General features: G+C 35.2%; 1 protein-coding gene across 1 annotated transcript in view; it reads right to left on the bottom strand.

Annotated features, from left to right (window-relative positions):
- Nucleotides 1-3,031: 3,031 nt before the first annotated feature.
- LOC123560738 (fibril-forming collagen alpha chain-like) overlaps nucleotides 3,032-27,086 on the bottom strand; it is a 35,519-nt gene continuing 11,464 nt past the window's right edge. Inside the window, exons 17-44 of the mRNA XM_053553065.1 lie at nucleotides 26,618-26,662; nucleotides 26,331-26,384; nucleotides 25,356-25,454; nucleotides 24,927-25,034; nucleotides 23,214-23,267; nucleotides 22,701-22,799; nucleotides 22,289-22,387; nucleotides 17,795-17,848; nucleotides 17,521-17,574; nucleotides 16,314-16,529; nucleotides 15,964-16,071; nucleotides 15,432-15,701; nucleotides 14,455-14,562; nucleotides 12,089-12,196; nucleotides 11,328-11,435; nucleotides 10,828-10,881; nucleotides 10,478-10,531; nucleotides 10,003-10,056; nucleotides 8,990-9,097; nucleotides 8,632-8,703; nucleotides 8,214-8,285; nucleotides 7,596-7,676; nucleotides 6,976-6,999; nucleotides 6,204-6,345; nucleotides 5,290-5,402; nucleotides 4,837-4,926; nucleotides 4,176-4,430; nucleotides 3,032-3,769 (exon numbers count right to left, since the gene is read on the bottom strand). Of these exons, the coding sequence (XP_053409040.1) occupies nucleotides 3,617-3,769; nucleotides 4,176-4,430; nucleotides 4,837-4,926; nucleotides 5,290-5,402; nucleotides 6,204-6,345; nucleotides 6,976-6,999; nucleotides 7,596-7,676; nucleotides 8,214-8,285; nucleotides 8,632-8,703; nucleotides 8,990-9,097; nucleotides 10,003-10,056; nucleotides 10,478-10,531; nucleotides 10,828-10,881; nucleotides 11,328-11,435; nucleotides 12,089-12,196; nucleotides 14,455-14,562; nucleotides 15,432-15,701; nucleotides 15,964-16,071; nucleotides 16,314-16,529; nucleotides 17,521-17,574; nucleotides 17,795-17,848; nucleotides 22,289-22,387; nucleotides 22,701-22,799; nucleotides 23,214-23,267; nucleotides 24,927-25,034; nucleotides 25,356-25,454; nucleotides 26,331-26,384; nucleotides 26,618-26,662 (2,856 nt within the window). The 3' untranslated portion in view covers nucleotides 3,032-3,616. The remainder of the gene's footprint in view (nucleotides 3,770-4,175; nucleotides 4,431-4,836; nucleotides 4,927-5,289; nucleotides 5,403-6,203; nucleotides 6,346-6,975; nucleotides 7,000-7,595; nucleotides 7,677-8,213; nucleotides 8,286-8,631; nucleotides 8,704-8,989; nucleotides 9,098-10,002; nucleotides 10,057-10,477; nucleotides 10,532-10,827; nucleotides 10,882-11,327; nucleotides 11,436-12,088; nucleotides 12,197-14,454; nucleotides 14,563-15,431; nucleotides 15,702-15,963; nucleotides 16,072-16,313; nucleotides 16,530-17,520; nucleotides 17,575-17,794; nucleotides 17,849-22,288; nucleotides 22,388-22,700; nucleotides 22,800-23,213; nucleotides 23,268-24,926; nucleotides 25,035-25,355; nucleotides 25,455-26,330; nucleotides 26,385-26,617; nucleotides 26,663-27,086) is intronic.

Raw genomic sequence — 27,086 nt, forward strand, 5'->3', positions numbered from 1 at the left:
ATGACACCGCCCTAGGGGTCACATGGTTTACATAGACTTATATAAGGAAAAACTTTGAAAATCTTCTTGTCCAAACCACAAAGCCTAGGGCTTTGATATTTGTAATGTAGCATCATCTAGTGGTTTTCTACCAAGTTTGTTCAAATTATCCCCCTAGGGTCAAATATGGCCCCGCCCCGGGGGTCACATTGTTCATATAGTCTTATATAGGGACTTTTTTTTAAAACCTTCTTGTCCATAACCTACAATATTCAAATTTGGACCACATGTATAGTTTTGAGTGGCAAGATGAACCTTGACATGAGTTGACCTTGATCTTGACCTTGCGACCTACTTCCACATTTCTGTAGCTACAGCCTTCAAATTTGGACCACTTGCATAGGTTTGTGTACCGAAACAAACTTTGACCTTGATTTTGACCAAGTGGCCTACTTTCACATTTTTGAAGGTACAGGCTTCAAATTTGGAGCACATGCGTAGTTTTGTGTTCCGAAACAAACTTTGACATTGATTTTGACTTAGTGACCTACTTTCACATTTCTCAAGCTACAGCCTTCAAATTTGGACCACATGCATAGTTTTGTGTACTGAAATGAACTTTGACCTTGAGATTGACCTAGTGACCTACTTTCACATTTCTGAAGCCACAGGCTTCAAATTTGGACCACATGCATAGTTTTGTGTTCCGAAACAAACTTTGACCTTGATTTTGACTTAGTGACCTACTTTCACATTCCTCAAGCTACAGCCTTCAAATTTGGACCACATGCATAGTTTTGTGTACCGAAATGAACTTTGACCTTGAGATTGACCTAGTGACCTACTTTCACATTTCTGAAGCTACAGGCTTCAAATTTTGACCACATGCATAGTTTTGTGTTCTGAATTGAAATTTGACCTTGATTTTTACCTAGTATCTACTTTCACATTTCTCAAGCTACAGCCTTCAGATTTGAAGCACATGATAGTTTTGTGTACCGAAATGAACTTCGACATTGAAATTGATCTAGTGACCTCTTTCACATTTCTCAAGCTACAGCTTTCAAATTTGGACCACATGCATGGACCACATGCACAGTTTTGTGTACCAAAATGAACTTTGACCTTAATTTTGACCTTGAGCTAGTCTTGAATTTGGAACATTCAAAAATGGCTCAATGGTGGGCGCCAAGATCACTCTGTGATCTCTTCTTCCTCATTGATGGCCCATGTTGTTCTGGGACGATCTGTGTATGAAAAGAATTGGAACTACTGCCTTACTCTTGCATGATCGTAAGAGGCGACTAATAGGGTCTTAACATTTGGTTTTGCTGTAAATCTGTGATTCCAGCAGGTATACAAATTTTGATTCCATACCTCATGTTTTTATTTCGATGTAAATGAGATGTGAAATCAAAATTTGTAGTCCTGTTTGGCGCTATATAACCTATACTGTGTTGGTGCGCCGTAAAACCCAAATAAATAAATAAATAAATAAATAAATGTTCCTCATTGAAATGGAAAGGGGAAAGTGGGCGGGGGAAGGGGGGCTCTATGGCCAAGTGATTTAGGACGCTGATTATGAAGCATTTGCCCCTCACATTTGTATCTTAGTACTCTCGAGTCGTCATGTAAGATCCATCAAGCTAGTTTGCGGAAGGCTGCTGTTTCCACTCAGAAGTCCTCCAGTGCTTGGAATAATTACCGGAGGGGAAGAATTTGAGTCTTCTTACCTAATTTATTTCCTTTAAAATAGTACTGGAGGGGCACTTAAGGTCGCCTTTCACAATTATGTCCGATATAGGCTTAAATTTTGTTTTTACCATAATACCCAGAGGATCACCTTCGTTTCTTTCTTAACTATTATGAGGAGAGAGGTACCTTTCGGTCTTTCTTCCCGATAAATCTTGAAGAGACACTAGTTGGTCGTCATTTACATTTAATTACTGGATGGACAACTCTGGGTCTGCGTTCACCATAATGTTTGAGCGGGTAACATTCCGACTTACCGCGAAATAATACCCAAAAGGACAGCTTTTAATACCCAAAAGGACAGCTTTGGGCAGTCCTTCGAATAATGTGTTGAGAGGCACCACTGGGTCTTCTTTATCATAATGCCCTGAGGTTCACCTTGTGTTTCTTTCGGAATAGAATGAGTATGAGCAGTCTTTGGTTTCCTCCACCAAAATATACTAGGGGGAAGAGTCTTCCTTCATTATGAAGCCTGTAGGGTCACCTTTGGTATTTCCTTCACCGAGATGTTCAGAGGAGTAACTGCGGGCCTTCCTCCACCATAATGCCCGGAGGGACATCTTTAGATCTGTCTTTACTATAATTATATCTGGAGGGACACCGTTGGATCTTCCTCCACCAGGACCCCTTTGAGTTTACTTACCCATTATGCCCGAAAGAGCACAATGGGGTCTTCCTCCACCATAATGCCGGCAGGGGCACTTTTGGTCTTCCTTCACCATAATTCCCTCAGGGTCACCTTTGGTTCTTCCCTTTCTATAATGCCCAGAGGGAAACCCTCGAGTTTTCCTTCACCCGTGTCCCTTTAAGAAATTAGTCAACTTATTTTCCGGAGAATAAGAGGTATAAAGTTGAACTATCGTACAATAACATAGGTCATAGAGAGGAAAAGTAGTGCACAAGAACCATAACTTTACCTAGGTGACTTTTTTAAAATTAGCTCCCTTTGTTAAATGTATTTGTGAAAAGCAAAACCCTAGAAGTGCTGACGGGAACTTATCTAAGGAAGAAACAATAACTTCTCTGTCTCATTTTTCGGTTACATCCCTTTATCTTGTTATTACATTGCTCATAAAAGTTACCAGAGTTTGGTCCATATTTCATACAACAATATGTTAGAAGACATAGAAGTGCCATGTTGTCTTGTTACCTACTATGATCATATATAACGTCCTCATGTCCTTTACCTTCTGATTTTTTATGATTAAGGATACGCTCGACTTCTCCAATTTTAAAATGTATTTAGATTCTAAGTGGTAATTTTTACTGGCTAACTGAATTGCAAACAAAACAAGAAATGTTGATTTTTCATCTGTTTTATTACTGACACAAAAGTAGCATTTGACAAAAAATGTGACAATAAACATAAGCCACATAAGAAAAGCAGTTATAATGTATAACACTCATGGTATTGGTGACATATCACACGTTTGTATCACAGGTGCGCAATAATCAGGAAGTGACGTCATTTTGTCGGTATCATGGCAGACCGAGGTGGATCAAAAATGACGTCACTTCCTTGAAATCATGGTGAATGGTAGATGCCAAATCTCAACAAAATGTCAATAAATGTCTGAAATCATTCCCTGATCATAAATGTGATGAAATAGGAATGTAACGTAATTGTGAAAAGGTTGATGTTTTGAAAATAAATGAAAAAAAAACACAATAGAACACACTTCTCCCATACACTCGTGTATACATAATTGCAGCGGATGCATACAGACAGACTTCGATGGCTTCATACGAACACTAAAGTTATTCACTGGGAACATCTTAGTGTTCAGTAGATGTTTCAAAACGTTGATAAAGTCAATATTTCAGCCAACAAAGCGTCGAAAGCTTTTGGGTAGCTGTTTGTTAATGAAAATATGAGTAAAACATTTTACTTATTGCCGAAGCATACGGCACCTAACATGAAACCGAATTCTTGGTCTGCTCCTCCAGCATCACGAACAGCGATATCCAAAACTGGCAACAGCGACATTTTTCTCGTTTTCACCTCAATTCTTGTGGATTGTCTCACGCCATTTCCGTACTTAAAATAAAAAAGAGATATGAATCATTTGCTAATGAATGCGAATAAAAACTAGTCACTTGACATTTTCAACTTAGAATTTTGATCAATTGAAGCAGAGTAATGTATTCAGATGATTATTAAAAAGTACATATGATATTTAGTTACGTATTCGATCACATTTTTAAATGTGTTTCTAAAATAACTGGATTGGGTTTTGCCACAGGAAACACCCCCCACTTGCATAAAGTTTCAAAGACAGAACAAAACTAAAACCTCGTCTAAGATATAGTCAAACTGATCTTAATATTGGATAAAAATTCAGAGTCACAGTTCTCATGTTAACGCAGTTTCTTTTATCAGTTTCCTCTACAGTGACTGCCTTGAAGCGCAGTACAGTCCTATTATTCAAAAGATAATGACTTACCATACAACCATCTTCCGATTCGTCCACAGTATATTTCAAGGTTCCCTTTTTCTTCCTCTTGCCCCCTGGTGTTAGAACAAACTTATCATCAAATGCTCTGAGATGAACTGCTTTGTCGTATGCCTGAGTTGAATCGTCATAGTATGCGACGGTGTTTGTGCAATTTACCCAGATATCTTGGCGGACTATGTCGCTAACGGCTGCTAGAGAATTGATCTGAGAGCCATTCGCGTCGTACCTAAACTCGTAGTCGACCTGTTTATTCAAAAAGTTAAGTTATTTTGTTTTGGCATAATGTAAGCTATTAAATATAGTCTTTTGATTTTGTTTTCGTTTTTAAATTGTAGCGTAATTTATTAACAAAAGAAATACAAAAGGCTATTCATTTCAATAACGAAAAAGTAATATTATAGTATCGTAGTTACGATATAACAGCGTAGAATCCGAGCTGTGATATTTCCAAATATAATGCGGAATAAATAGTAGTAGACATTTTCACCACAACATTTTATAATGTCCATATGTTTTATTATAATTTATGTATATCTCGAGGGCTGAGCGCGAAACTATTGTATCTTTTTTCTTTATTTATATACAGTTACAATAGTTTCGCGCTCAGCCCACGATCTGTCATTTACTAAAACAGAAAACTGTAACTCACACTATGCTCTCCGCCGTATGTTTCATTCTGGATATCGCTGAACCACGTGTGTTTCGATAAAGGCTGCTTGACCCATTTTTGCATGGCGAACTGAAAAGCGGTGTAAGAGTTGTTTTAACAATATCATAGATTTCTTTACCAATATTTAAAATATTAATTCATGACATGTCTTTCGAGTCATTTACACGTCAGTGCGTGTACCAAATGTGAAACATAGGCGTTTATTTCGTTTAAATGTTTTATGGTATTAATTACTGCCGAGCATAAAGTTATTGTATAAAATATTTCTTTACCAATTTTAAAAGAAGAGAATACAAATTGTTAATATTAATATTTTGTTGGTGATACCAACCCGATTTGAAGCAATCGCTTGTAACTTTTTTTATTTGTGACTAAATCTACAGAATAAAGTGTTTGATCGATAAATTCTGTTCAACAAAGAAACACTATCACCTCATTTTTGGCAGGATGGATGCACGTCCAAGAGATTTTAGACCGGAACTCGCAGCTTACTTGCATCATGTCATAGTCATCGCCTTTGTTTGGATCAATCATTATTTTCATAGCTGAAAAACAGATAAAATCCTTAATATTTCAAATATCCGTTGTACAGCCGCCATTTAATTACATCAATAGGCATTATAATCTTATTTTTAACATTTTTCAATCCTAATTAAACAAGGTAGCTAAACCCACGTGAAACCCATGTGACTTTTGGATACCGTGCACACGGAGAAAATGTTCCGATTCAGGTAACGTTGTGCCTATATTTTCCTGATTACATGACGGGGTTTTATGAAATAAAAAGCGCTGAAGACAGCAAAATGAATGCTTTCCTTAACACAAAGCTTCTGCTATCAGTTCTCGATATTTTTCTCAAACACTTCACACAACAGCATTTTCGTGGAATACTGAGTATATAACGTACACACTTTCGCAGTTAGGCCAAGTGTTTGAAAAAAATACTGAGAACTGATTGCAGAATCTTTGAGTGGATGAAAGCACTCATTCTACTGTCTTTGACATACTTTCTCTTTTGAAAATCCGTCGAGCGGATTAAAAGATATGGAGCGGACACGAAGTTAAGCTACTGTTTTGACCTTTGAGCTCCAAGTGTGAATTTGAATCTAATTTTCTGGGTTTTGCAATTTGTACGTCGTCTTGATGAAATAAACAACTAATGATAGTGTTATGAAACTCTTCCAAGCAGTAAAGAAGATATGGAGCGAACATGTGTTTGGACGGACGGACAAACTGACCGACGGGCAGACACGCTTGACTTCTGTATCTCCCATTTGCTTTGTATCTGGGCTAAAGTAAAGAGCAATACTTGCGAACTGAGGTATGTTTTATATTTGTGTACATACGATCCTTGTTAACAATTTTTTCCTCATTGTGAACCTTGAAGTCATGACAGGACATTGCTGGTGCATCTTTTTCGCCTGTTGGTGCCTTCATCTTCTGAATCTTCTTGTCTACAGTGCCTAATGTGGCCAAGGCTTCTTTCTCCTAGAATGTTAATACACCCACTGTCTGGTTTGAATCATGATTATTTTTTCTTGTACCAGTTTTGATATGTATCTAAGTTAAAACGTTTGTATTTTTACAAATTATGTTAACAGTATGAATATATACAATTTAACATTTCGCAATACGGAAGATAAATGTGTATGAAAATACTAAAGAGACCAAAGTTCAAGCTAATAAACGTCCCCATACTTCTCATTTACCTGTCCAGAAAATGAAGAGATCCAAATTAAGTAAAGCAGTGTTTAGATGAAAATTGAACAGCAAATGAAAATGGTTAACTTTCCTACTAAATAATCGTTATTCTATTAAATACGCTTTAGAACCCGGAGAAGGATCCCAAGAAGGAGTTTAACTTCCGTTAGTTCGAAGTTTTAAATACGAAACTGTAAAGGAGTATATCTGATGTCCAAACCCTGCTACGGATAAATAAGTTTTTTTTAGTAATTCCAGGATGTAAATAACTATAGTAAATGTATTTCTAAAATAATCATGAATAGTGATTACTTAAACCAAAATGGCCTTCCTTTTAATTATCGTCAAAAAACGATTTCGTTATGGATGTGTTTTTAAGCCACAATATTATTAGTAGATATACATGTATTCCCTTACCTGCGGGGTGGAGGAGCTATCAGCCTGAAAAAAAAACATATATAATTGCTTCATTATTACCAAAACGCATAAAATTTATCATCTTAGACATGTACAGGAAGTGATAAAATAAGGACGCTTGTAAATATTTGAGCAAAAACAATAGAGTATTTAAAGTTTTTTGTTGGTTTTTTTAGGGTAAGTTCAAGCACTTGTGTGACTAAGGGTATCTGCAGGTGTGCACCGCTTAAAGACCTGCCCCAGTCCTACCTTTGAGCCTAAATTGTCACTGAAAAAAGCATAAAAATCCTGACTATGAACAGTGACGCCTGTCAAAATAGAGTTTATTTTATATAAAATTCTATATAAAATACCTGTGGTTTTGGTGCTAAAGTGTGGCGCATGGCCGTTAACTGTTATCTATTGTAATCATGTTTTTTTTTAGACTATTACATTTGCATACAAAATGTATCAAATGCTTGTTCTACATCTTTTGTCTAAGTATTGATTACCCATTTTTCAAGAGCAGAAACTAATTATTACTATAAAATTATTTCGTTTGAAACACATTTTGCAGCAACTGACGCTTTGAAAGTGGTAATGTTTATATATAAATTCAGATGAATGTGTAGACAAACTACCTGATACGGATTGCCTTTGTATGTACTGGCGCCGAACATTGCCCCAAGGGCATTGGCGTACATGGGCTGACCTGGAGGACCCTAAAAAAGTTAGAAATTGTAACTTCAGAACATTATGTATATAATAGCTTTGTCTAAGAACATGAAACATTAACTGATTGTTTGATAGCTTATTATTAGATTGGTGTATTAGTATAACAGCTACATTTACTTTCGACTACTTATTATAGGCACTGGTTTTGTCTGACTATACTATTGATTTAAGTGATGTTTCGCTCCTGAAGAAATTTTATTCGAAATTTAACTACACCAATAAAAAATAGAAAAAATATTTCCTTAAAAAAAAAACGAGACAAATTATTTTGCGTAATTCCACCAAAACTGTATCTTTCTTTTTTCATTGGCAATTCCGCTGTTTTGAGAAGACACCATCGTCAATGAGAACACCAAATCCGTGAAACTAATAACGAACATACACAAATTATAGCCATATCCTTACAGTTAAAATAATTAAATTACCTAAAACACACCAAAGGACATCGCCGCATCATACTGACAATAAGATATCAACCTAGCATGAGTATTCTGACGGAAAGAAATAATTCTTAATAAACTTACGGGCGGTCCTGGTGCGCCTTCCGGTCCTACTGGTCCCGAGCGGCCATCTACTCCTTCGGGACCACGACGACCCTTAAACATAGAAAACAGTTATGATAACCATTTGCAGTGGCCAACATTCAGTCACCCATTGCTGAAAGTTTGCAGTGTAAAATGCAAAGACGCTTCTAAACTTATCCAGAACCTGGACAAGCAATGTTTTCGACCTCTGGCATTCAATAAAACCTGCTGAATTCTTGCTATACGCATATTCTTCTTTTTTTTAATCATATTTTAACTTAATTATATACATAAATGTCTAAACTTTTCATATAAGATTTTTTTATTCAGGTGTTAAATAATCGGTAGGCCTCCCTTTTTATGAATGAAAATTACATTTAAAAATAATTTTGTTAATAACACCGGTGAAGATACTTACCATTGATCCTGGTGGTCCAGGCGGTCCTGGTTGTCCGTCCATTCCGATTGATCCACGGGGCCCATCTGGACCCTTCAAAAGACGATATAGAAGTATAATATGAGTTATATTAGGATAAAAATACTTGCAACTCATTTGCCATTTTATGTCTTGCCAATTTAAAATAAAACGTAGCTTAAATTATCTCATTACACGATGTAAATATTTTCCCTAGTCTAATTAGATAAAAATGACATTGCGCAAGATATACCATACTCAACTTTCAATAAAGCATTTCATCAGTTGGTAGTGATTTAAATCTTTAAAAAATCCAGAACAAATACATTTAAAACATAGTTTGTGTTATTTAATGGCTTACACGTTGACCCGGGGGTCCGGGAGGCCCTGGAAGACCATCGTCACCTTGCATTCCCTCGGCTCCAGGCAAGCCCATTAAACCGATAAGTCCAGGATCTCCTTTGTCTCCCTGTGGGTGAAATAAGAAATCCAAATGTACTGTTAAGTTAGAAATATTCGGGAGGGAATAATTTTCGCTCATATCGTGCTTTTTTAAAAAATATTTTTCTCGGAAAGTAGTCTTCGTTAAACGGAATGATGAAATTTACGAGTAATGTGAAGATTGAACCTCTCTTTATTACGCTGCGTTTTAATTTCGCGAAATAACAGTCAAGCTAAAAATCTGATATCTCTGTTAACTATGACAGCGTCTATTTCTTGATATTTTACAATTTTAAAGAGCTTAATAATTGTGTTTAGAGTTATCAGTATTAAGAGGGAACATGTATTTTGTATCATTGTGTCACAATTCGTCAGATTTATTATTTATTCTGCATATCATGTGAATATAAACAGTTTCGTTTGAGTAAACATCAATTAAAGGGTACGGAAAGCCTGACAATAAGTTAATTTTGTATGAAAGCCATCCTCAAGCCTTTTATAACGCTGAAAGAAGTTTTAAAATCGGACCACTATTGAAAAAGATATGGCAGTTTGAAACTTAAGAAAATGGCTGATCATGGAGGCAACCATTTTAGTGTGTTTATGACGTCATTTACACACTGCTGATTTCTTTATTTAGCAAACAACCTTTTAAATAGATTAGTTTTCATATATTTTTGAGTGTATGGTGTAAAACATGATAATTTCTTCCATCATAGCTGGAAAAAGTAGAGACATTATTTTACTGAAATAAGTGAATACAGTTCAAATGCGTATCTAAAAATTTAATAAATCCGCCATTTTGTTTTTGTTGCCATGGAAACAAAATGGCCGCCAATATGACCAAAATATTTAGATGCTCACAACTTACTCAGTTTTACTCCGATTTTGAATTATTCAGTAAAGATGTTTTAAAATTGATCTTTTGCTTACCGTTTCTCCCATAGATCCGGATTCACCAGGCAAACCCTCTGCACCTTGTGGTCCCTGTTAATAAGCAATATAAACATTATTGGCATGGTGAAATAGCATACATTTTTATCATCATTTTATGATAATGTTGTTGTTTTTTTTCATCTCAGGTGCAGATTTAAAACTCAAAACCATTCGTTTTGAAACTAGTTATCCAATCAGTTTCCTATTAATATTTTGTGGAAACAAACTTTTTTATTCCGTTTGTTTGTCAGATTCAGTTACCTTGAATATATCATCCACGTTTGCGAAAGGAATTTTTTTTTATACTTCTGATGTATATATAATATTATATAAACGAGGTGCCTATTGTCACTGCGGAGGAAACACAAAATATACCGATTAAGCGATTTTTGGGAGGTCTTTTCACCACAAGACATCCAAAAACACCCCCAAGATACCCTATGTTGTTACTATATTTACACATTAGACTCACCGGTGATCCTCGAGGTCCAGATGCGCCAGTGGATCCGACAGGTCCGGTCTCTCCCTATTGTATTAAATAAAAAAGATGTGAAAAGATTTGTATTATTGAAAGTAAATTTATACCAGTTATTTGTGAAATTGATTCATTTGTTATTTTTGTACAATAACCATTTACAATCGTGTTGCGGTCCTGAACATTGCTTACACCCGCCTTTCTAAATTTAGAGTATTTATATATGTAAGCTGCTTTCTAAATGATTTTTGTTTTGTTTCGCCTACTAAATGTCATAATTTTGAGTAATGGGATAGCTGCTGCATGAAGTAAGCATTTATTTAGGATCTTGGTAGTTGAACTCTTACCCTCTCTCCTCTTGGTCCGCTGGAACCTGGCGATCCGCTAGGTCCTGGTGGTCCCTATAATAAAAGATATTCTTTAATTACTTTATAATCATGCCATAAAAGTCATAGAATAAGAATATTTTAGAACCCATATTAACTGAATATCTTTAAAATTTAGCGGCGCCATGCCAAAACAAGATGTCTTACCAGTACAGACAAGAACAGACAATATACTAGACTTAGATATATCCTTTTTTATCCTTATGTTAATAGATGTGAATAAAGCTAATCTATATCTTGTGTCATATTATAATTAGATCTTTGAGAAAATCTCTAAATTAGACCGATATTTGTCACTTATACATAGAATAAAACTTATAAATATCAGAAGTTTTATAACAAGGTCATATTATCAGTTTAGTGGTTAGTCTAAGACAAGAAGTAACTGTGATCAAAATATAAAAGTCCTTTTTTCGGTTTTCCATTGAATTACTTGGAACTTGGAACCTTATCAAACTAACCATAAATCCAGTTGCTCCTGGTGGTCCCGGAAGTCCTTGGTCTCCAACCATACCGCGATCACCTCTAGGTCCAGCCAGTCCTGGTAAGCCGTCATGTCCTGGGGGTCCCTTATTAAAAGAATATGGTAATGTTCGCTATTATCAAATGTCGTGTATAGTTAAATAAGTATGATACTGCCAGATAATCAAAATTAAAATGCAACGAAAAATACGATAAAGATTACTTTAATAAAAGCATTATTCTATGCTGTACATTATTTATACATTCGGAAATATGTTAAAAAAATAGGCTATAAACTTTTTCTTGAACTATTTTATGATTAAATTAATGGTTGCGTGTAGCTCTGACATCACGTCGCCTAAGTTCCACATGATCTAACTGACATTTTTGACAAAAATTGAAAGATGGGTACCGCCCAGATCAGATCTACATTAAATAACGGCAAGCACAATCTAACACCAATATTTGCAGTAAGTATTTCATCATTCAGTTATGTCCTAGCAGCTTAACAGGAAGAACAACCGACCTTTTTTTTAAATTAACTTTTGACCTGTTAGAACACTGTGGAACTGAGGCGAAAATTAGCTTTGAAATACACTTTCCATATTATTCATATTAATTGATAAACACGGTGTATCCAAATGGTGCACGAAGCTTCGACAAGCTGTACTAATTGTTTCACGGATTATATTCCTGATGTTTTCATTCATAAATAAAAAAATTATGAATGTTATTGTTAGTAATTTTAAAGTTTACATACCGTATCTCCTGGAGCTCCAACTGGTCCAGTCAGACCTGGTGGACCTGGGGGTCCTTGAGGTCCTGGTATACCGTCATCACCTGGGCGTCCGGGCTCCCCTTGCGATCCCTATATACATAAAAATAATGGATATTATGCTCCGTATATATATATAAAGGTAACAAATATTACTCTCCCTATATGCTTTATGTATAACGTATATTATGGTGATGAATGAAGACTGGATATTACGCTCCCTATAAAAATAAAACTTGTGCATATTACGATACCTTTAAACATAAAAGTAATGGATATAATAGTCCCTATAAACATAAAGTAAATGAATATTACACTCCCTATAAAGATGGTGGTAATAGTTATTACGCTCGATATACATAAAGGTAATAGATTTTAAACTCCCTATAAAGATAAGGTAATACGCCCTATAAACATAAAGGTAAAGGGTATTACACTCCCTATAAAGATTAAGGTGATAGATACTACGCTCCCTAAATACATAAATTGTAACAGATATCACACTCCCTATAAACATAAAGATAATGGATATTACACTCCCTATAAAGATTAAGGTAATAGATATTACGCTCCCTATATACATATTTACATAAAGGTAATGTGTCCCTATAAAAATAAAGGTGATTGGTATCACGTTCTCTATATACATGAAGATATTGGATATTACATTCCCTATAAAGGTGATAGATACTACGCTCCCTATATACATAAATTGTAACAGATATTGCACTCCCTATAAACATAAAGATAATGGATATTACAATATTACACTCCATATAAAGATTAAGGTAATAGATTTTATGCTTCCAATATACATAAAGGTGACACTCCCTATAAAGGAGATGGATATTACGCTCTCTATAAACATAAAGGTGATTGATATAACAGTCCCAATAAACATTAAGGTAATGTATATAACAGTCCTGATAAAGATAAAGGTGATAGTGATAGATATTACACTCCCTATATACATAAAGGTAGTGTACATTAAACTCCCTATAAAGATAGAGGTAATGGATATTACGCTCCCTATATACACAATGGTAATATATATTACACTCCATATAAACATAAAGGTAATGCATATTACACTGTATATACATAATGGTAATAGATATTACACTCCCTATAAACATAAAGGTAATGGATATTACGCTCCCTATATACATAATGGTAATGCATATTACACTCCATATAAACATAAAGGTAATGCATATTACACTCCCTATATACATAATAGTAATAGATATTACACTCCCTATAAACATAAAGGTAATGGATATTACGCTCCCTATATACATAATGGTAATAGATATTACACTCCCTATAAACATAAAGGTAATGCATATTACACGCCCTATAAACATAAAGGTGATGGATATAACGCTCCCTTTATACATAATGGTAATAGATATTACACTCCCTATAAAAATAATGGTAATAGATATTATACTCCCTTTAAACATAAAGGTAATGCATATTACACTCCCAATAAAGATAAAGGTTATAGATATTACACTCCCTATAAAGATAAAGATAATGCATATTACACTCCCTATAAAAATAAAGGTTATAGATATTACGCGCCATATAAACATAAAGAAGATGGATATAACGCTACCTATATACATAATGGTAATAAATATTACACTCCCTATAAACATAAAGGTAATGGATATTACGCTCCCTATATACATAATGGTAATAGATATTACACTCCCTATAAACATAAAGGTAATGCATATTACACTCCCTATAAACATAAAGGTTATAGATATAACGCTCCCTATAAACATAAAGGTGATGGATATAACGCTCCCTATAAACATAAAGGTGATGGATATAACGCTCCCTATAAACATAAAGGTGATGGATATAACGCTCCCTATAAACATAAAGGTGATGGATATAACGCTCCCTATATACATAAAGGTATCATCTGATATAAGTAAAACAGTCCTTGTAATACATAATTGAGGATATTACTTTCTTTATATGCATAAAGCTTATGATATTTTGGTCCATATATACATAAAGGTAATGGATATTACATTCCATATTTATACATAAAAGTAATGGTGCAAAGTTGCAATTACATATCAAAATTGTTTTCCCACTTAATAACGAAAACCCTCATGTAAGGTTTTATACATATAATAAAGCAAGTAAATGTATATACATTTATATTTAACAGTTGTATGTCTTCTCTAATTTTTCAATGCAAATATATCGGCATCAGGTTTTCTTCTGGTTGTGATGCATAAAATATAACCACATGGGCTTTTTTGTTTCTGAAAAAAGGCACCAGAATATCAAATGCAAAAGAATAATGACTGTAAGATATATCTTACCCTGTCACCGACTCCTCCCATTGGTCCAGTCTCTCCCATTACACCAGGAAGTCCCGGCTCTCCTTGGTCACCCTGTCTGCCAGGTGCACCGTTAGGTCCAGGTGGACCCTAAATAAGTAAACATTACAATTATACACTTCTGACGAAACGAATGTTAAGTTTACTTTTAACCAGTATAAGTATTTAAGGGATAGATCTTACTGTCAAACTTCGATATAAAGACCGTGCTAAGGAAACTAATTAGATCTTCGTGTGCATCAGGTCTTTATACACTGGCTGAAATAAATCAATAATATTTAACTTTAATATGAAACTTGTAGCATTTAAAACCAGATGCTCTCTGTTGACAGGCGGTCTTTAAAACAAGTCTGACTGTATACATTTTCTCCGTATTATAGACAAGCTGACATATAACATATTTTAAATTTCTCGTCGTGTTGATGATCACTTTTTTTTGTTCTGTTATATAATCTTTACAAACTGAAATGAGCCTTGCCATGAGAAAACCAACATAGTGGGTTTGCGACCGGCATTGATCCTGACCAGCCTGCGCATCCGCGCAGTCTGGTCAGGATCCATGCTGTTCGCTTTCAAAGCCTGTTGCAATTAGAGAAACCGTTAGCGAACAGCATGGATCCTGACCAGACTGCGCGGATGCGCAGGCTGGTCTGGATCCATGCTGGTCGCAAAGCCACTATGTTGGTTTTCCCATGGCACAGCTCAATAGTTTTCCTCTTATATTTCTTTATTCTCCTTAATCTAAAGTAACTTCTGGTATTATAAATCTTAAGTAACTTGTGACCCCTGATTCTAACATAGTTTATGGCATGCTATATCCAAAGCAACTTACCGCATTCTAAATCCAAATTTATCTATTGCACCTTAAATCTAATCCTAAATACAGTAACGTATGGTATCCTAACATGGTATCTTAAATCTGAAGTAACTTGTGGCATCCTAAACATAAAGTTACTCACGGCTTCACCAGATTCTCCTTGGGCTCCTTTCTGTCCGGCATACCCTGGTAGACCCGGGATACCTTGCTCTCCCTGTTGACCCATGGGACCATTATGGCCACGTGAACCTTTGACGCCTTCTTCACCTGTAACTCCTGGTGGCCCCATCTCACCTTGTTGTCCGGGAGATCCCTGTGGGCCGGGACGTCCTGGGGCTCCGGTCTGACCTGGCAAACCTTGTGATCCAGTGTCTCCACGGGAACCCTTGGCACCACGGACTCCTCTGACACCCTAAACCAATGCACACAAATATTTAGCGCCTAAGTACACATGAATCATTCATTTACATTATTATATATCCGACACCACTTACAACTTGAATTCCATACTATGAAATTTAGGAAATATGTTTATGTCTTTCGTAAGACTCTTCCTTTTTGCGTGCATTAAAAAGCATTTTACTACATTAGATGTGCACAGATATGCTTAAAAGTGAGCTCAAATGACATTTATTTACATGACTAAGAATATAAACACTTAGATGTATTCATACCGTATCTCCTGGTTTGCCAAGAGGTCCTGATTCACCTTGTTCGCCTTGCTCACCCTTTTCCCCTGGTTCTCCAGTGGGGCCCTTTGGTCCTGGATATCCTGCATTTCCCTTAAAGGAATTTTGAATATATACTTTATTAAACAAGAAAATGTGAAATTATTTTTGCTTGGCCTCGTCGTTGAAGACATTGGTAAGTGTTATTTTGTTTCATAGTTTATAAGCTGGTCTTCCGTTACTTTTCAATAGCATCTTCTTATCTTTTCGTGATCTATCATTTACCAGCAATTGTATACAGCAGAAAATAGATAAGGTGATGTAAGTGCCTTTAATGTTAACTCCATTCAACTCACAGCTAATCCTGGTGGTCCGTCTTCGCCCGGAGCTCCAGCTTCTCCTCTTATTCCCTCTTCACCAGGAGCACCAACTTGTCCTCTTTGACCCGGATCTCCACGCTGGCCTTTGGGTGGTGTTTCTCCTACGGGACCTGGAGGTCCAGGAGGACCGACCAGTCCTGGAATTCCTGCTCTACCAGGGCTTCCATCTTCTCCATTAGGACCAGGATCTCCCTGGAACATTATGTTTATTGTATTTGTTGTAGGGATAACACAAGTTTCTTCTCGTTATAATATCTACAGAATCCAAAGGATCACTTTAAGGACTCTTTTATGACTATATGACAATAACGTATCCCGCGTAATGCTGCAGATGCTATAATGAGAAATTAAAATCCATAAACGTTATTCTATCATAAAATAATGTAAAAAAATCTATTTTATTTACTCTTAGATATGCTTCATAGGGCCGTTGTAAATTTTCATTTCTCAATGGAACGCGCATATTTAGATCAGGCGTGTTAACAGCATATTATGAAAAATTTTACCCTCCAAATGAAACGAGTCATACCCACCACTTTGGTATATCCGATGGCAAGGGTATCAAAGGCAAGCGCACACATATTTTATGTTAGAATAGAGTAAAAACAATGCATGCGTTTATTATTATTTGTGTCTTTGACTTTAAAGGCTCAAACGCCTTTGTCTATAATGTGGCTGCCACATTTTTCGTAATCAGCGTAAAATGTACTGATTTCTTGGTAAATAATCGTTTTCTCTGATATTTGACATAGGTTTGACTATTTATTAACATAACAGAAAGTTTCATTGTTCTTGATTACAACTCCCCCCCCCCCCCCGCCCCCAACCTCTTTATGTCTCTAATTGTAAAATTAAAAGTAGCGTTTTTCTACCGATGTAATTATGCATAACGTCCATTTAAATAGCTATTTCATCCGTTTTTAACTTCAAAATTTAAAGCCTTAAATGGAACTTTAAACAGATAATGTTTTTGTTTCATTTAACTCTGAATAGTTTTGGTTTTCATGACTTCGTATAGATAATATTTTCGTCTTTTATATAGCTTTGGTTGATAAAATAATAGTCGGCATTTTACTTACATTGGTGCATGTCTTTGCTATTTTTTATCAATTAATCATTACTTTAAATAAATTAAGTAACTGATCAAGAAAAAAGCATAACATAAATAATTCAAAATACTCACAACTTCTCCCTTTCCTCCTGGGGGTCCAGGTGACCCACGTGGTCCTGGTGTACCCTAGAGCAATAGAAAAACTATAAGCACTTTCTGTATCCATGTTTTTCACCTCTCAAAAATCTTTTTATTGGCTTTATTCAGTTAGAAACTTGCAATAGCTACTACAGAGCTGACTGTGCCATAATTATAAAGCCCTAAAAAAATTTATTCATTTTTTTTCATTTAATAGTGTAAAAGTTCATGTGATTAAAATTCCAACATAATCGATTACTATACTTACAATATTTCCAGCGGAGCCAATCTCACCCTTTGGACCTGGAGCTCCGGGAGCACCCTAAAAATATACAATGATTTCGTCTAAAATTCCTGAAATTTTCTCTCTTCCCACAACTGTACTGGTTTGGTTATGAAAACGAAGTATATCCAGGATTGATTTTGGTCATGAAAAATGACTTTATTCTATACTAGTTTGCCCCTGAGAAAGGACTATATTCTAAACCGGTCTGGTCACGAAAAAGGACTATATCAGTAATAATACAATAAAGAATTATATTCTGGATCGGTTTGGTCAGGAAAATGGCTATATTCTGTACTGGTTTGGTCATGGAAAAGGACTATATTCTGTACTGGTTTGGTCATGAAAAAGGACTATTAGTGTATTCGCTTAGAGCCATATTTTGGGTCCCGTGCGATTGGAAAAACGATTAATGGCGACATATACCAATCTGTTCCGTAATGTCTGAAGTTCATTCTAAGCCATGTCGCCAGTCTGAATTCTGCGACTGGACCGAGTTATGACGTAATCAAAATGGCGGCCATTTTTTAAAAACTGAATTTATCATGATTGATAGGAGTTTCTTTTTTTGTTGCTGAAAGTGAAGTTTGTTGTAGTTTACATCGTACACATACATAATTATATAGCATTATGTTATTTTGAATAAAACGAACGTCATTTATTAAAGATATAATATGCCTAAATTTCATATGTTAATATATTAACAATTATCGCATATCATTTATGACATTATAAAACAAACATGTTTGCGAGTATGAAATGTAGCGTGTAAGGTTTAAAAACTACATACTAATTAATGTGTAATAAACACAGTATGAATATATTACGCCACTAAAGCTCTGGAAGTTTGTTTGAAACAAATGGTTGTTACTTTACTGACATTTAATAGTGATTGAATTATACACAGTTAGTTTATATATTAAGCCAAGGTATTGATGTTTAATGAGGACTTTCTAGATTTAGATCAATATGCAATTATGAAATATTTATGTAAAAGATGAACATAGTACATCTTTAAAGGGACGTAAAATAAAAGAAAAGTTTTGATGAAGTAATTTCTATGCTGCATCGTAATTAAAAGTAAATTAAAAATAGAAACCTGTTGATAATAATCTGATAGTAATAATCATACATAATTGAAAACAGTTATAATAGTTTAGACAAACTTAAAACCTCGCAGGGACTTGTACTCACGACCCTTCAAAAATTGTAAATTAATAGACTGTAATATAATTCTACATTTGGACTTTTTAACGTATTTCTGAATGAGTGAACTCTTTTCTTTCTAACGACCTCTTGTCCTACTATTTAAACGCAGCTGGACATAACTATAGAATAAAAGAGTATAACTATATCTAATTTATCTTTCATTACTTTCTACTATTCGTTGCTGTTGTTGAGACATTCAAATTGATGTGGAGTCGCGAAACCCTTTTACTATGAAACATCGCTCTTCCGTAAAATATACACAGCATTCAGTGAAAACTGACATGATGTCTGTGGAGCATTTACAATCAATTCAGAAATGTTATGTATGAAACACATCAATAAATTTGTTACTAACATTTTCTTGACAATGTTTTAACATCTGTTCGTTAATATCTTCTCTGTATTGTTTTAAATATTACTATTTTATACCTGTAAATATGTATCAAGATGTCTGATTACAACAACACTAAGTTCCAGTAGCTTAAATTTAATTGGAAACTATGTACAGGTATGATATGTTAAACGTTCGGTGCTAAAATGTGCCCTAGCGCTTATGCAATAGTCTATTTCTACCATTCGAGAACGCCTTTAATATGATGATCGTGATTTCTTTGACATAGGCTGACTTTGCACCTTGGTTAAGAGACTGTGATAGAGCCGTGTCAGTAGGGACACAACGGATCGCTAAAAATTAGATACGAAACGATTATTGTTGCTAAAGCAATAGAGTCTAATGTGACTGAAAATAAACAAACACCCCTATTACTCACTAGATGTGTTATAACGATTCGTTTAGGAAACAAGAGCACCGCAATGCGAAGCAATATACGCAAAAAGGTATGACCTTTGACCCCTAAGTTTGACATTGACCTTGAAGCCTGCCATCCGGAACAGGCGCTCTGTACGTCGTCTTCATGTGGTGAACATTTCTGTTAAGTTCTTTTAAAATCCTTCAAAGAATTCAAGTTACACAGGGGACACGAAATTGCTTACGTATATGGATGGAAAGGCGGACACTGGCGTCATAACATAATACGCCCCCTTTCTGTCAAGACAGGCAATCGCAAATATTAGTTGTTGAAAGAGGCCAATGTTCTGCGGGTGAAAAATTACAAACGGCAATCAAAAAGTCTTACAATATTTCAAATACGTTTAACTTCAGCAATAAACACAAAATATGCCAAGCTATTGTCGATAAAACGAATACATAGCAATAAAGTTTTTGAACGGAAAGGTTAACATACAAGAGCTTTCCTCTACAAAGGGACAAATGATACTCATCCCTCAGGTTGGTACTTACAGGACCAGTAACAGTTACTGCTGATAATCAAGATCTTAATAGGGAGTCCATACCTAATTCACTGTATGTTTTCTACATTGGTTGATCTTGGGTCCTTCCGCGGAAAGCGAGAGTGACAATTTGAACATGTTAAGGACAGTCACGTTCCCAACTCGTCACAGAATCTTATGTGCTCGACCCTTACATGTACGCATACATCCACAAACCTACTGCAACTGTTCGTGGTTATAACTAATAACATTTACAGGTGGCAGCTGGTGTATTATAGATTAAACATCAAGAAGTATAGAACTAAAATACTTCTTACACCGGTTATATACTTTAGTAGACTATTCTTTGCCCATTAGAATCAGATAGCTAATAATAATATACGGCAAACGTTCCTTAATTAGGTTGTCTTTATTCCAGAAAACTTTGAGAATGGTCACCGTATGTTCTTTACTGTTGACAATCGTGATTTCAAGAAAGACACTTCTGTTAGCAAGAATTCTGTCGTAGAACTGTTATAAAAATTCTCCAAAAAGCGTTATTAAAAGTTGTGCCAGACCTTGACAATTGATAAAATGATCACAGAACTTCAAGAGTTCTCAGAATGCCAGACGAAGGCAAATGTTTCAACACCAAGTCGTGATACCCATCATGAAAAGATTCATTCTCACAAATTGCTTGCCACAGACTGGGCTAAAATAACCGACATATTCTAAAATTAAGGTAACACTCCAAACTATGGACTATGGAAAGTTTATTGTTTAATGACTCCATTATTCTTCAATAAAATTTTGGGATCCTATCGAAACTATAAGTCGTAATATTAAAAGTTTTCTATTAAAAAAAATATCTATCGGGAAAAACCGTTAGAAGAAAGGTAGGAATTGCATTTGATTGTGCGAATATTTAATGTCATTGTGAAGTTCAACGCGATATGTTTGGTGGGCCAGCAAATTTGTACAGTGTTCATGTGTAGCAGAGACATAAAGCACACACATAAACTGTAACAACACTGTAACAACACTATTGAACTATGATGATATTCGTATAATTTGATGGTTCAGCATGTACCAAACAAATATATTCAACAAGAAAATAATCTGTTGAAATAAAGTGGGTGGGTAAGATGTATTTTTATTATTTCACATCATTTAATTAACAAATAATCAAGGCCTTCGAGTTGTTTATCGTCTGATTTACCACGGTTCAGAGTTCAGATGGTAAATTAGACGATGAATAACAAGAAGGCCTTGACTGTTTTCATTCTGACATGGCCATTGATATATTTTAATAGATATTATACTGGATTTCGTTTACGCGAGGAGAAATGTATCGAACGTCATGCGGCAATATGACGTCATAACTGACGTCATAATGCTCTCTTACCGGTCCGCGCGTCAACCGTTGTTTATCGCAGAATATATAGAGCTTGATTTTCTACTTTGCTTAACTAGAAATCAAATCGAGCCATGTTAGAATTGTTTATTTACTTCAATATTGTTATTCTATTGACAAAAACTATTCTAGGATGGAAACCCAAAGATAATAAGATGAAGTTTTGCTATGAAACATAAATAAATAATGAATTACGCAAAGTTATATTTTCAAACTTGGCCGCCATTTTGATGACGTCATACATCGGTCCAGTCGCGGAACTCGTACTGGCGACATGTCTTTTTGTGACCTTCAGACATGGTCCAACAGTTTGGTATATGTCGCCATTAATCTTTTTTCCGATCGCACGGGATCCCCGTTCTGAATACATTAATACTCTGTACTGGTTTGTTGTGAAAAAGGACTATATTTTGTACTGGTTTGGTCATTGAAAAGGACTATATTCTGTATTGGTTTGGTCATGAAAAATGACTATATACTGGACTTGATGATTAGGAAACAGTTTAAAGGAAATGCTTACTAGACTGGTTTGGTTAGATATACTTTGAAAAATCTGTCTTAGATTGTATTGATGATGAGAAACTTACCCTGTATCCAGCGCGACCAGCTGGTCCAACCAATCCAACTTCTCCGGGTTCACCAACGGCACCTGGTGGTCCTTGTTCACCTGGGTATCCTCTTTCGCCCTAGTTGTAATATTACAATAGAATCAGTCACTATAACCATGTAACTAACAAAATAAAATCAAAATGTATTTGAAGACAATAATCTCCACTCATGACAAACTTTTGTGACTTGTGTAAACTTTTGTTCTGTCCTACTGTTACACAAAAATGTTAAAAATCTGAAATCTAATTCTGTTATTTCCAGAAAAGCTAGGTATCTTAGTATAGTGTTTTGTTCGACATATTAAACCAATAGTTTAGATGAAATCCAACTTTTGAATTTTCATCAACTTACGGTCAATGTGTGTCTTTAATGAGTTTAATCAACACTTACCATAGATCCCGGTCTGCCGCTTGGGCCAGGTTCTCCACTACGTCCAGCCTCTCCCACCCTTCCTGCCTCTCCGGGTGCTCCCTGCATACCTGGGGGTCCCTAAAATTCAAAACAAACATTTATGATAACTTATCAATATGTATGCTACTGAAGTCGAGGAAGACTTCTTTTTAATAGATTGTCAAACAGGACTCTTTTTTGATAGTTATTAATAGATTGTCAAACAGGACTCTTTTTGATAGTTACTCTCAGTTCTTCAGAGCAGTGGTTAAACCTCTGATTTTGATACCCGTTTTTCTATATGCAAAAATGCATTTAAGGGCAACTGTTCAATATTGATACGATACACGTTGTATGTCACCGTAAGGAGGCTAGAGACATTTTATTAAAACCGCTCCTGTCCATTGTTTAATGAAGCTTAAAGACAGCTGTTGTGAAAATAAAGAATATTCGGTATAGTGGTAAAACGTTATATCTATGAAACAATGACGGAAGCAAATAAATTTGTCTTACCTGAAAACCTGGAGGTCCAGGGTTGCCCTCTGGTCCTCTCTCACCTGTTACTCCCTAAAATTAAAATCACACTTCCATTATTCAATTAATTTGATATCACCCATCAGAAGCACGTGCTTTTTACAATTGATTTTACAGCACCCTTCAGCGGAGCATGCATTTTATAATTATTTTAATATAACCCTTCAGCAGTATCCGCATCTTATAATTATTTTATGACTATTTGAATATCATCATTCGACAGCACGATTATTTATTGACTATTTCAATATCGCCATTCGACAGCATGCTGATATTATGACTATTTCAATATCACCATTCGACAGCACGCTTATTTTATGACTATTTCAATATCGCCATTCGACAGTTCAATATCGGCATTCGGCGGCACCGTCTTATATCACGATTATTTCAATATCGCCATTTGACAGCACGCTTATTTTATGACTGTTTAATATCACCATTCGACAGTTCAATATCGTCATTCGACAGCACACTGATATTATGACTATTTCAATATCACCATTTTGATAGCATGGTTATTTTATGACTTCAATATCGCCATTCGGCAGCATGCTTACATCATGAGTATTTCAATATCGCCATATATAACGACCATTTCAGTAACGCCATTCGACATCACGCTTATACAAGGGTTGGTCCAAAAGTAATGTCACTGGAGCCATAAAATGTGTATAATGAAAAGGAAACAACAAAAAATCCTTCCTAAGTACCGTAATCTATTTTAAATACTTTTTGAAAATATCATTAAAAATGTTGCTTATGTATCGCGATCTCAACATGCACAGAAAGCATGGTACCCAAGACCGCTGCTCGTCACTGACGCTATTGACGTCAGAAATAGATATAATATGTTTGTCAATAAGCAATAACAAGCCTTCGCACTAAATAACAAACTTTAATCCGCGAGAATGCTACTATCGTTTGCACGGTTGACCTCTTAAAGACGTACCTAGACGTCATTATTCGTATTCGAATTTCGTATGAGTAGGTGTGTTTTTATGTTAATTGGTAATTGTCTTTGTTAGACTGTTTTTACTCTTTATGAAAGAGACGCTATTTTAGCGCGCGGCGAAATGTCCTCAGGGTGAACTTTGAAGTTCTGTACATTTAAAACAAATCACACCTAGAAAAAAATATTTATCATATTAATCATAACTGAATTAGCTTACATCTTGATCTAATTTTTATATAATACAACGATGAATAAATGCGCCATGGACGAAGTGGCATTACATCTCGATCAACCCTCGTATTATGACCATTTCAATATTGCCATTCGACAGCACGCATATTTTGTAATTATTCTGTCATTACTGTTCAGCAACATGCACATTTTGTTACTATTTCAATATCAACCTTCACCAAATATTTTTTTTTTTGTAAAAACTGGAGGCTGCCGAAATCTAAGCGGATACAATACGTAATTTATCGTCTGCTACTATTTGTCTACTACCTGAAGTTGCTAAATATATTAAGTGCTTATGGCACTAAGATAATGAAATTAATAGGATTGTCCAGATATTATTGATATCTATTTTCACATTAACTATAAAGGAACAATCGTTCCTATAGAAGCAACTTTCAAAGTTGTTACTAGTTACAATTTCATTTCGTGTACAGAAAATCAAAGCAAAAGACATTATTATTGACGTCATGACTCTTTAACAAGCAAGCTTAATCAGTACCAACCTGAGGTCCAGGGGATCCTGGAAATCCCGTTGCTCCTGGTGCACCAGAGTCTCCAGGTGGTCCCGGCTGACCCATGGGTCCAGTTTGACCCTCACGTCCTGGGGAACCCTATGTACATAAAATAATTTGAAAATTTTATAGCTAATGCCTTGAAAATAAATTAGAATTTATTTCTGCAAAACTTTAAGAGATAAAGACAAAATTTCTTCTCAATAACTAATAATATTAACCAAGTTAACTTTGAAAGTGACGTTATACCTGGCTACCGGTAAAACAGAATAGAAATTTATTAAAAATTAAAGGCAGTTGGAAGTGACAGTATATTCAAAGTATCTGTTATGTCGCACATATGATATAATCATCAAACTATGAATATGAGGAAAAATGAATGAATTCATATAAAACGCCTTTTCAAGTTTGATATCTTACTCTTGATCCTGGGTTGCCGGGCTGTCCTACTAGACCTGGAACTCCCTGGATTCCGGGTTGACCCATTTCACCAGAGCGACCGTCATTACCTGGAGGTCCCTGGAATTATATCATAAATGGTAATGTGCCATAATCACGAAACTTAATGAACCTTTGATAACGAATAGGCAAATAAATTTTTACCTTAAGGTAGCTCTGCACGTTTGATTAACCGGAAGTAATGGCTTAATGTCATTTATCTGGATAACGCAGAATAAAGCCTGGACTCGACATACGGAAACGAAAATCATAAAATGCATAAATGGCAACCTGTGAGTAAAACTATTAAAATGGCAACGTTACTTTCTCCCTAGAGATAAAATATGACATGAAAAATAATTTCAAATAATGTCTCAAAATCAGCTTGAAATGTGCGAGTCTCTTTAATCATGGTCAAATATCTTAAAAACTAGCACATGGACCTATACATTTTATTTCACCATATTATAGCCCATACACTTGGTTTATAATCGTGAGAACTTTCATTAAGATCTACGTTGTAGAAAAAATCAATGCGCGAAAATGCTATCAAAATTGTGATTTTCTCATAGACTCCCATTATGGAAACTTGTGTGGGGTCCATTTTTTTTCAAATCACGCTACCAAAAAAAATCATGCACACGACCCTATGTTTTATTTGCCTGATTTTCAAAGTGCATTCTGAAGTTTTGAAAAATCAGGGTTAAATCAGATTCTACATTGTGGAAAAAATTGATCCGAACGTTCAGAACTACCTTAATTAAGATTATTGATCATTATTTCAAATTACGTCATTTATAAATAGAACTATGTTAAAGTACATTTTTACAGGTAGACCTGATCGTCCGACTGTTCTATGGCGACCTTGTCCTTATTTGAAATACTTCATTTTTAAAAAGAAACTTGTTGTAATGTAAATTAATAGTTTGCATGATGCCTGTTAAAACACATTCTTACCGGTGGACCTGATCGTCCAACTGATCCATCGCGACCTTGTGGCCCAGGAACTCCCTGGTAAAATAAAACTGAATGATTATTACAAATGTATTTCAGAAATTATACCAACAAATTGTACGCATAGCTTTTTAAAGTGAGAAATATAAATCATGTAAGGCACAAGAAGTCATCTTTTTACAGTAGTTAATCATTTTTTTGCACAAAGATCTTTAATAATAACTCATGATTTTTTTTACTATGTATGCTTATATAATTATGCGTGCGTATGTGTTTGTGTCACTACTTACCCTGCCTCCAATAGGCCCAGGACTTCCGGGGCGGCCTGGTGAACCCTGAAAATTATGTTAATCAATAATCATTTACAGTTTTATATTACAAGACGGACATATTTGTGTTGAAGTAAGTCATTTTTAAAGAGAAATATTTGTTAAAGCAGAAAGCAGTTGCATTTACAGTTCGGCTATTAACTACTACCATGCAACTATGACAAAATACAGTTTTATAAAATCTTTCAAAAGATATATTTTGTCTCAAGAAAAGAAACACGACTTTGAACTTCAGAGGTAAATAAAAAGGAACAGTCTCACAATGATATATCCGAATTTGTTTTATGAATATTGCACTAGTTATAATACATCTAATTGTAATTAATCGAATGTCATTACATTATCAAAAGCTGTAAAAGGAGTTTGGAAACAAATGCACATACGGTCAGAGAAGAAGTTCATCTGCCATGTTCATGAATGGATCTATTTT

The sequence above is a fragment of the Mercenaria mercenaria genome, chromosome 10 (genome assembly GCF_021730395.1).
Source record: "Mercenaria mercenaria strain notata chromosome 10, MADL_Memer_1, whole genome shotgun sequence".
Taxonomy (NCBI): Eukaryota; Metazoa; Mollusca; class Bivalvia; order Venerida; family Veneridae; genus Mercenaria; species Mercenaria mercenaria.